Here is a 10,662-nt window from a genome sequence, read left to right as displayed (position 1 = left end):
ATCAGGTAAACATCACAGAAACAAACTGACATCAGTTATGAGGACGGCGTCTGATGCTTTTCTGAAAATATAACTGATTTTTGTTTGTATTTGTGGTCGTTGCAGTGAGATTATCGCTGGCCAGAGGTCAGAGGTCGCTCTGTTTATTTCCCACTGCTGACCAAACGGTCGTCACCAATGCTAAGAAACAACAAATTATTAATTGAAAAAGACAATGTGAGACATTCAACGTTGAGTCTTTGAAACTGTTTTATTATTTGTGTCACTTGCCTTTTAGTTGCATCAATTTAAAATCATTAAACAACCAAACTTCCTCTTTAGATTCTTTACTGAAGGATGAGTGAAGAAATGTTAAAGACAAAATGTCCAAAATGTCTTCAGAGTGCTGAATCTGAGCCTCTAGCAGACAGACTGAAGCTCAGCAGATCAACAAACAGCTTCTGTTAAATATTATTATTATTCTCCTCACGCTTCACCTCCGCAGGCGGCCGGAGCCTGGCAGCCCACTGCATTTCTTTTACACATGAATTATGAGCTTGTCTCTATTTTGCAGTTCTACTCAGCAGCTGGCAGATCATTGGACGAGGCGAAGGCTTTCATCTTAAAGGGACCAATCAGCAGCAGACTATTCTTGGAGTGTCACGCCATTGAAAACCAGTTTGAACCCGGCTGATGGAGAAAACCAGAGTGAAGAAGTCCTGCTGAGTGAGGAGGGAAGATCCTGAAGAGGAGAGCGTCCTCAAGATCAACTGAGACGAGGTGAAGATACCCTGCCGCCCCCCCGCTGAACCCCCCCACCCCCCCCGCTGCCCCCCGCGGCCCCCCGCAGCCCCCACCTCACTGGTTCTCCTGGTTGGCGAACATGCCGGCCTCCCAGCGGAGGGCGCGCTTGTTTTTATGCCTGGTGACACGAGTGGCCTCCAACACCTGGAACAGAGAAACGGATCTGGGTCTGGAGAACAAACAGCAAACTGATCTGCAAGGTTTGGAAAAGCAGGGAACATGAATCTGATCCCAGGTCTGTAAAAGTTTGGGTCTTATGCAAAAAGCCTGGAGAACGTCTTCCAGTCCTGATGCACATATGAGCTTTCAGTTAATAAGCTGCAGACCCGCTGTCACTTAACATGTAGTGATGTTAGTTACAATGTTCAGGTACACATTAACAGTCATATCAGATGACATCATGCTGAACACCTGTGAGCAGGTAGAGACGTACCTCGTTGTTCACGGCGTCGACCGGCTGGATTCCTGCGTACTGGAGAGAGCAGAGGGAAACGTCTGAAAACCTGAAACCTACAGAGGAACAGAGAACTGGGTTCTCTTGTCTTGGTTCACACTTCTGGAGAACATTTTCTCCCTCCGGACCTCAAACCTATTGATCATATTGATCAGTGAAAACTAAAGGACTTATTCAAAAGAATGATCCAGGACACAGAGACCCTGCACCCAGAAAAACAAGGGTTCCTCAAGGGTTCTTTGGTTATGATAGTGGTTCTATATCCAACCATAACGACTCAAACAACCTTGTGATTTGTTAAAGTAAAAAACGGGCAAATCAGAATAAAGAACCCAGAGTGGCTCATACTGCTGTTTTGGAGCATTTCATGTGTTCATAAAGGGTTCTTTACAGCACCATAAAGGTTCTGTGTAGAACATTTGAGCATGGTGCTATACAGGTTTAGAGTTGAACTGCTGCCATCCAGCTGAGTCTCATGATGGAGGAACAGTGTGAACTGTGTGTTAGTGAATAAAGTGTAAATGTGTGTGAAGCAGCTGAAGCAGAGAGCAGCTGAGTCAGCTTGTTGTGGTGTGGCTGTAGATCCATTCAGTAACGTTCTCAGTAAAAGTGAATAGTGTGATAAGGTGGATTTGTTTCCAAATGTAGGTTACTGTGACACAGTAAACTGTCTTGTCTTTAGCCCTAGTCTCTACTCCAAAACATGAAGAGCTGGAGCTTGAGAAGAGTCAGCTCAGTTAACCTGAACAAACATCATACAGAGAACCTTTCTAAAAGGGTTCTTTACAGTACCATGAAAGGTTCTACCATGGTACAAGCCTAAAGAACCATTGTCTGATATAATCAGAACCCTTTCAATAGGCATGTGTATGTATTTTTACATTTTCCATCCCTTTAATGTTAATTCTGACTGTTTTATATGCATGTAACACGATTAAAGATATTTTTAAATCAGTGTTTCCAGACCTCTCAGCTCCCATTCTATTCCAAACGTCAGAAAACACAAAGTTTCATTCATTTGCTTTCTGCCTGCTGTCAGATATCACTTCACTACGTCTGATTTCTTCTTTTTCCTTTCCAAAATAAATCTTTCAACCAATACAATACAATAGCTAACGTTCTCTGTGGTTGCATTAGGCCCCGCCCCCTGTCAATCAACCCAGTCAAGCCAACAGACAAACCAGACTCTTCATCCAGCTACAGTCTGGAACATGATACAGAAATTAAAGCTAGATTTAAACTTCTGCTCTCTTCTTTACTGGAGGAACTCCTAATATTTAGACAGAGTTTGTTTCAGAATATTTACTGTGGAAAACAACTATGGTGAAGGGAAAATATCAAATATCTCCTAAATATCTCCTACAGCTGGAAACCCATCTGCAGTGATGGAACAGGAGAGGAAAGCAGGAAAGTCCAGGTAAATAAATAAAATTAAATCTCCTGGTTCCTTCATGTTCTCTTTACTTACTGAACTCTCCTCCAGCTTCAGTTGAACTCTCCGCTCCTCAAAATCCTCCAACAGCGTCTCTGTCAGGCCTTTCTGAGGGGGGGGGCAGGAGGGGAGGGTGGAGGAGGAGGGGGGGAGAGAGGAGGAGGAGGAAGAGGGGAGGGAGGAGGGAGGGAGAGAGGAGGGGAGAAAGGAGGAGGAGAGGGGGAGAAAAGAGGAGGTGGGGGGGAGAGAGGAGGAGGAGGGGAGAAAGGAGGAGGAGAGGGGGAGAGGAGAAGAAGAGGAGGAGGAAGGAGGGGGGGTCCAGGGTTGAGCGGTGACGAAGGAGAAGGAGGGCAGCCGGGCGGCGGGGCGAGGGGGGGGGGGCGACAGACTGCTGCTTCTGTCTGAGAAATAAAAGTTGAAATACAAGTAGAATTATGAGTGATGATATTCTGTGTTACATCTTACTGTTGGTGGTGTTCAGGTCGCCCTGCAGCTCTGACCTCTGACCCCTGACCTCTGACCCCTGACCTCTGTGGCTCTATAGACAGCATGTTCTCCCTTCAGCAGTGATGCATTCATTTCTGCATCATAACATTAAAGTTTAATCTCATATATTTCTTTCACAGTGGAATGGAAGTACAATCGAATAGTTAATTTCCAAAATACTACGTCTTCATTTAGAAAAAAAAATAAGATTATCATTGAATATCTTCAAAATCTAGAGGATCCAGTCTGTAAAAAGAAGTTTAATTTTGTCAACCGAGCACTTAAACTAACTTATTATCCTTTAAAAACTGCCATCAATTCTTTTACTTTTGCACTGTCAGTCGTCAGTGTGGAAGGAAACTCTTTCCAAACTATCAGTGTTGCTTCATTTTATTCATTTGGTTTTGCTGCAGGTGATGTTCTTTGGCCCAGTGGTTAATCATTGCAGCTCCTCATCCTGGTCCACGACACCTGGACTTTAGTCCTGTTCTCATTAAGTTACTCATTCCCTCCGGATTATGAAAGCCAGCAGAAACAAGCCAAGCAATTAAACACCTTATCTGAGAAAATGTGAGCTTTCAGTGAATGAGATCTTTCGTTCTATTCTAGTCAGCATCAAACATGAAAACAGCTTATAGGTTACAGTCATCAGACACAATTTTCCTGTAACATGGACAAGTAACTTTCCTAACCTGAAATGTAAGGAACACAGTGGAAACTCCTACCTGTTTTTGGTGCTGGAGTGGCGGTCGGGTAAAACTGACTGACAGCCATCTTGTTTGCCTGTTCCACCAGAGGAGCTGGAGAGAAGAGAGGCGGATCCGTCTGCAGGCTTTCAGAGGAGGTTCTGTCCAGGTTTTCCTCTCTGGACTCCCTCAGCTCCCGGAGCTCCTGCTCCCGTCTCAGATCCTCCTCGATCTCCTTCTGAATGAGATCTGGAGTTCCTTGTCTTCTGGACTGCAGGCCGGTGGATTCCAGGTTCTCCCTCCAGGATGGAGCTGCAGTCGCGTCCCGTTGAGCCGTTAGCATGACAGAGTCAGTCGGTGTTGGGGAGGAGGGGGAGGAGGAGGAGTGGGAAGATGATGAAGATGAAATATTTTTGCCAGAGAGAGCTCTACTTGGAACAGGATCCTTCTTCCCCTCCAATGATGGAGACTGGCTAACTATTTCATTGGTACTGGTTGCTCTGTCAACCACTGTGATCTGAGGCTTTGCCAGCATCTGGGCTTCAGCACCTCTCAGCCTGACTCGATCCTCTGGGAAACCTCTAGGAAGAACTCTGCTGAGGTCCTGGACCTCCGAGCCCCACAGAGCGATGGAGCTGGGAGCTGAGCTCATTCGGCTGATGTACAACTCTGTTTCCTCAGGGTGTCGGTGAGGGCAGCAAGGGGAGGGAAAGCCTTCAGCATCTGAGTTGTTGCTCATTCCAGACTCAGACCAAGACCCTCCATCTGTCCTGTCCTTGTCTTCTGTGCTGGATTTGTCAGGTGTCTCAAAGACCCTCTTTCGCTCCACCAGTTCCTGGGGAGAACCTTGGCCGTATCGTCCCTGGATCCTGCCCTGCTGCTGAAGGTCCTCCTCCCTCTGGCTCTCCTTCTGGATCTCCCGCTGGATGAGGAAGCTCACTCGGTTCTTCTCTTTGGCCTTGACAGGCGTTAGCGGTGACAGCAAAGTCTTGGTCTTGATCTCCACCATCTCGGTCCTGCTGTCGCTGTGCTTCAGGCCTCGTAAACGTCGGAGGTTCTCCTCACGCTCCTGAGTCATCCGGATCTCCCTTTCGATCGGCGTCTCGTATTCGCTCACGGACTTGGTGTCCCTGCTTCCCTGCTGGATGTTGTCATTGGATGTGCTTCCATCACTGGTGTAGCCACCGCCTGCCTCTGCTGACAGCTCCTCCAGGCCAGAGTCCAGGTCATCAAACACACTGCTTTGCCTGGTTAATCTCTCCTCAGTACGGTACACTGTCACCTTTCTCCCTGTGTGAGCCTCGTCTTCATCCTGCTGTTTGAACGGTGTCACGCCTTGGCTCGGCGGCTCCACTGTGTCGTCCGTCTCGACCTGCCAGGATGAAAACACATCAGCATCTGGCTGCAGAGATCTGCTCAGTGTTTTTGGAGAACTGGGAGGATTGAGGAGCGCATCTAGCCTGGTCTGCTCCATCTTTAGGAATTGCTCCCGAGCTGCACTGAAGTTGATCTGCTCCTTGTCGACGGCCCCTGGCCCGGCAGGAGGGGTTGGCTCTGGCTTGGAGCTGACTGGCCCATAGCACAGACTGAACCCTTCTATCAGCTTGTTAGGAGGGCTGCTCAGATCCAGGTTCTCCAGTGTACTCCACTGCTTCTTCAATATAGGGTTCTTCTTTGGTGCCTGGCTGCGAATGATCTCCTTCCGAAGCTGCTGCTCCTGTTCTTCCTCTACTACTTTGATACCGTTGTTCGTATCCACCTTGTACTGCGATTCTCCGTTGCTCTCCTGAAACAGACTCTCTGGCTTCCTGCCGCTGGAATACGTCTGCAGTTTGAAGCCATTCTCCTCCTTGAGAGTGGCCAGCTGAGCCTGCCTCTGCGCAGAGACCATCCACGCTTCGTTCAGCTCTGCCTCGGGACTCGCCGGATCATCTACAAAGGAGTAAAAGCCACAGTGGGAGCCTGAGCTGCTGCAGGGACTGCTGGGGTTACTGGGGCTACTGGGCTGCCACTCGTCACCGGTACTCCCTCCTTCCTCTGACACCGCCACCTGCCTGGCCTGCACCACCACGTCCCCGGACACCTCGCCCTGCTGGGAGGACACCACCACCGAGGACTGGGTACGGGTGACCGAGATGCTGTCGGAGGCGAAGGCGGATGCGCTCCAGCCGGGCTCCAGGTCGGGGGGTTTGCCGCGAGCGGGGCTGAGCATGGTGCGGAGGTCGGAGGGGTCGAGCCGGGGAGACAGCGGCTGCAGCACCCACCTCCTCGGGCTGCTCTCCATGGCTGCCGGGAGCACAGCGGGACCCTGGGTGGACGGCGGAAGCTCTGAAGCGCGAAGCCGGCGAACACAACTCGACGTTGGGAAACCCTGCTGAGTCAGCACATCCTGACAGTCACCCACTGCAACCGACAGTCTCTGGAAGCATCAGGAAGAGGAGAGAGGTTAGTATCTATGGAAACAACAGCATCAGGTTACGGTTCCTTTGTTCTGTGTTCTCCTCTGTTCTGTAGCAGTGCTGCTAGGGCTCTGGGGCCACATTATGCTCTGTTCTGGATTTAATAATAATAGCAAGCTCCTCTGTTGCTCTCTGTAGGGAAATAGTATTTTCTCTTGCCCCTTCCTACAGGGAGGTCAGAGGTCAGAGGTCAGGGTCTGGAGCTGGTAGGGATTCAGCGTCTTGCTCAAGGACTCTTCAGTATAGTGGGGGGTTTGAACCCTGATCCTCTGAGAAAACATTGTTCTTCAGACAATTCATCGTAATGAAACATTCATTCTGAGCATTAAGACAGTTGGTGCTTTAGAGGGAACTTTGGTGGTGACACTGTTGTTTTTATTTCACATAATCTCTAGCAGTGGTGGGAGTGTTATTGCTGTGGCACCACACTGCTGCTGAGGAACTACAGAGGAAACACTGCTGTGTACTGTAAGCTGGCAGCATGCTGACTTTACTTTCCCAAAGTTAATGATACAAATACAGGCGGAAATATCAGTCGGGACGCCCTATAAGTGAATAACATCGTCATCTAAAGAGATATTGGTTATGCCAGACATTTTATGGTTTAACGGAAATGTGAAGTAATGGAAAACCATCCAGCCTTATGAATGAAGGTGGAGTCTCAGGAATTCCAACATGATTGGTCAATAAAGTTTATCAGAGGATCAACGCCACAGATACCAGTGAGACCAGAGATTACATTTACAACATCTGCCATAAAGATAAACGACAGGTACTGTACACTGTGATCATTACTGACAGGCAGACAGACAGGCAGGCAGACAGACAGACAGACGGACAGACAGACAGACAGGCAGACAGACAGACAGATAGACAGGCAGACAGACAGACAGACAGACAGGCAGACAGACAGACAGATAGACAGGCAGACAGACAGACAGACAGACAGGCAGACAGACAGACAGACAGATGGACAGACAGGCAGACAGACAGACAGACGGACAGACAGACAGACAGACAGACAGACAGATGGACAGACAGATAGACAGTCATGGTAGCGCTGGATCCCATGGGCCGGTTGCACAAAACACCTTAAGTTTTCTCCTTCAGTTTGACACTTAAGGCTTAATTTCTCCTTAGCTGAGGGACTTCAGGGTGTTGCACAGAATCCCTTAAAAGGTTTCCTTAGTTAAGGAAAAACGTTAAGGCATTTACTGCATTGAAAGAGATTTTACAGCAGTAAAATTCTACAGTTTCCATGGAGACTGTTTGTTTGCTTGCACCTGCCTTGTGGTTCCTGTTATCTCCTCACAGAGTCGGCCTATAGATAGTAAAAAAATGGCAGAAGAAAAGAAGACAAGAAAACCAAATTGGTCAGAGGAGGAAAAGATTATACTTCTGGAGGAATACAATCAAAGAAAGCACAAACTAAAAAGTAAATTTGATCCGCAAATAACAGCAAACAGAAAACAACGAATGTGGGAGGAAATCGCAACGAAAATTAATTCAAGCGTCTGGTGAAGAGGTTCATCCAAGAGTCCAAAAAAAATACGACAACTTCTTCATTTATCGCCATAAACTCGGCCATGTTGAGGTTAAGATAGAGTCAGAGGGGCCTTCAGTTTTTTTCCTTACTTTGGTTGCTAAGGTCTTTTGTGTAACGGTTTAACTTTAAGGGACTCCTTAAGTATAAGACCAAGATAAGGAGAAAACCTTAAATACTTAAGTGAACATTTTAAGGAAACCTTAAGGAGACTTAAGGGTGTTTTGTGCAACCGATTTTATTTTAAGAAAACCTTAACTCGGACTTTAAGGAAAATCTTAACTGAAGGTGTTTTGTGCAACCGGCCCGGACTTCACCTCAAAGACCGACTCCACTGAAATGAACTTCTGTCTTCATTTTGTGGAGGTAGACTTTGTACTAAAGTTTCCCTGCCTCTGAAGTGTTGGCACTCCAATCCTGTGAAATGCATTACCTGAAAACATGTGACAATGTGAAAATGAGTGTAAGAAAGTCCTTTATAATGTTGCAGGATGGTGGAGGTCTGCAGTTAGGGTTAGTCAGCCATGTTAAGAGTTCCCACTGTTTAGCTTCAGTCCACAAAACATAATAAAACTCTCCTCTTGTTTCTTTCACTGCGTTGACAAAGTCTTTCATTTGGTTTCCTTCCAAAATGAGATTCATCAGTTGAGCAGAGTGACACCTGCTCTGACTACATGACTGACAGCTCAACATTAAACCAAACGATGGCACTTTTTAAAACTGGACATTTTTATAGACTGGATCCTTGAGATTTAAAAGATTTTGAATTATGAACTTAAGGTTTTCCTAAATGGATACACAGCTTTCTGCCTGTCTGTCTGTCTGTCTGTCTGCTCTGCTCTGCTCTGATAACCAACACTTCCTGGAACTCAGTCGTCTGCTGTCAGCTGATTGGCTGACAGGAGAGGAGTCATCTGTGTGAGACCGGAGATATGAAGCCTGTTCACCGCTCCGTGTGTGTGTGTGTGTGTGTGTGTGTGTGTGTGTGTGTGTGTGTGTGTGTGTGTGTGTGTGCGTCCGCTGAGCTCGACAGCAGAATAAACTTCAGTTCCTAGATCATCCGCATCATAAACAACCAGCAGTGAGGAGGTCAAAGGTCAGAGGTCACAGTCTGAACTGACTCTAACAGGATGAACACAGAACAGAATGTAACAGAATCTTTAACTCACCAGCTGATCCAACGAGACCAAAAACCTTTTCTAACTGAACCAGCAGTGAAAGTAAAACCTGCCGACCGACTCAGAGCAGCTTCCAGTCTCTCTGCTCATGAAGCTGCTCCAGAACGAGTCTGAGACCTGCAGCTGCTCCAGACCGGACCGGACCGGGCCGGACCGGGCCGGGCCGGGCCACCGGTTACTTAGAGTTCAGAGTTCAACGCTGCCTGCTCTCTGTCGTGTTCACAGACAGAAAAGAAAGTTGAAATAATAATAATAATAATCCTACCTGTGAGCCGCTTTCTGTCTGAGGCTTCACACCAAACCAACCAGGCTGAACCAGGCTGAACCAGGCTGAACCAGGCTGAACCAGGCTGAACCAGGCTGAACCAGGCTGAACCAGGCTGAACCAGGCTGAACAACTGACTGAATGACTGAATAAACTGAACCAACTGACTGAACCGACTGAACCGACTGACTGATGTGACAAAGTTCACCTCTATCATTTCATCTGAGCCTCCACCCACCAGCAGACAGGCCCTCCCACCACACACACACACACACACACACACACACACACACACACACACACACACACACACACACACACACACACACACACACACACACACACACACACACACACACAGGCTCTCTTCTACTTGAGTGTTATTAAACCGCTGAGCTCTCTGTCTTGTTTCTCAGTCTCAGGTTTGGTTTTCCTTCACAAAGCATCAGAACATCAAACATCTTCTGGGTAACATTTTACAATAAGGGCACATTAATAAGCATTAACTAACCCTTAATTAACAGTTAACTAATGTGTCTGGTAATCATTTACTAATGTTAACTAAGGTATTCATTTATGCATTATTTAATAGTCATCTTTATAAACTATTAAATAATGTATAAATTAATACCTTAGTTAACATGAACAACATTAGTAAATGACACATTAGTTAACTGTTAATTAAGGGTTATTTAATGCTTATTAAGCATTAACTAACCCTTAACTTAGTGACTCTTATTGTAAAGTGTCACCGTCTTCTGTTCAGTATGAAGAGTCAAACCGCCTCAGTCTGTCTCTGGTCCTGCAGGTCAAAGTTCTCCAAGCCACATCAGATACAAGAAATAATAATCCAATATAATCCACATCCAACACACTGACTGTTAACATCGCACGTATCTTTTTTCTTCTGTTTTCTTACATCATATATTTTCATGCTTATTTTCATATTTTTCACTCACATTTATTTTTCTCAGTATGTTCTACTGGTCTTCACTTTCATCTCTCATGCTGTTTTTCATTCAGATGTTTTTACTTCACATCTTGGTGTTGGAAATGTCAGTTACATTCACTTCATATCATTTGCTCTGTTCTTCTATATTCTTTCTATATGTTTCTTTGCTGTATCCTGCTGCAGCGACACAATTTCTCCCCAGGATCAATAAAGCTTCACTTTACCTGAGCTAATCTAATCTAATCTAATCTATTGTAATGTAATGTAATTTAATGTAATCTAATGTTAAATATTTGTAGAATTTGAAGTTATGTTCACTCAAAGTGAGTTTTTCTTTATAAAGCACATTTAAAATCTCACTCACAAATATGACTCACTCACAAATGGCTGCACAAAAGAAAAAAAAAGAAAAAAACAACGTAGA

At 46.1% G+C, this 10,662-nt stretch overlaps 1 protein-coding gene across 1 annotated transcript; it reads right to left on the bottom strand.

Moving 5' to 3' along the window:
- Positions 1-818: 818 nt before the first annotated feature.
- Positions 819-9,418, bottom strand: misp (mitotic spindle positioning). The gene is made up of 7 exons (XM_071513186.1): positions 9,287-9,418; positions 5,997-6,260; positions 3,881-5,930; positions 2,942-3,070; positions 2,706-2,785; positions 1,217-1,255; positions 819-927 (listed from the first exon to the last, which is right to left on the bottom strand). Exons 2-7 carry the CDS (start codon positions 6,123-6,125, stop codon positions 838-840), a joined length of 2,517 nt encoding a protein of 838 aa, XP_071369287.1. The 5' UTR covers positions 6,126-6,260; positions 9,287-9,418; the 3' UTR covers positions 819-837.
- Between the last annotated feature and the right edge of the window lie 1,244 nt (positions 9,419-10,662).

The sequence above is a fragment of the Centroberyx affinis genome, unplaced genomic scaffold, assembly GCF_046629955.1.
Source record: "Centroberyx affinis isolate AG114_WGS23_722 - 3 ecotype Tasmania unplaced genomic scaffold, CSIRO-AGI_Caff_v1 ptg006813l_1, whole genome shotgun sequence".
Lineage (NCBI taxonomy): Eukaryota > Metazoa > Chordata > Actinopteri > Beryciformes > Berycidae > Centroberyx > Centroberyx affinis.
Note: the sequence above shows the minus strand (reverse complement) of the source record. Positions and strands in the feature narration are given on the sequence as shown.

What these genes read in the sequence shown, in the direction of transcription:
- misp (XM_071513186.1), bottom strand. Translation starts at nt 6,125, where the DNA reads ATGGAGAGCAGCCCGAGGAGGTGGGTGCTGCAGCCGCTGTCTCCCCGG. An exon ending in TTCTCCTCTCCCCCTCTCCT is followed by an intron (nt 2,786 to 2,941) that starts CCTCCTTTCTCC and finishes CCTCCTGCCCCC; the next exon opens with CCCCTCAGAAAGGCCTGACA. An exon ending in TGAAGCTGGAGGAGAGTTCA is followed by an intron (nt 1,256 to 2,705) that starts GTAAGTAAAGAG and finishes TGCTCTCTCCAG; the next exon opens with TACGCAGGAATCCAGCCGGT.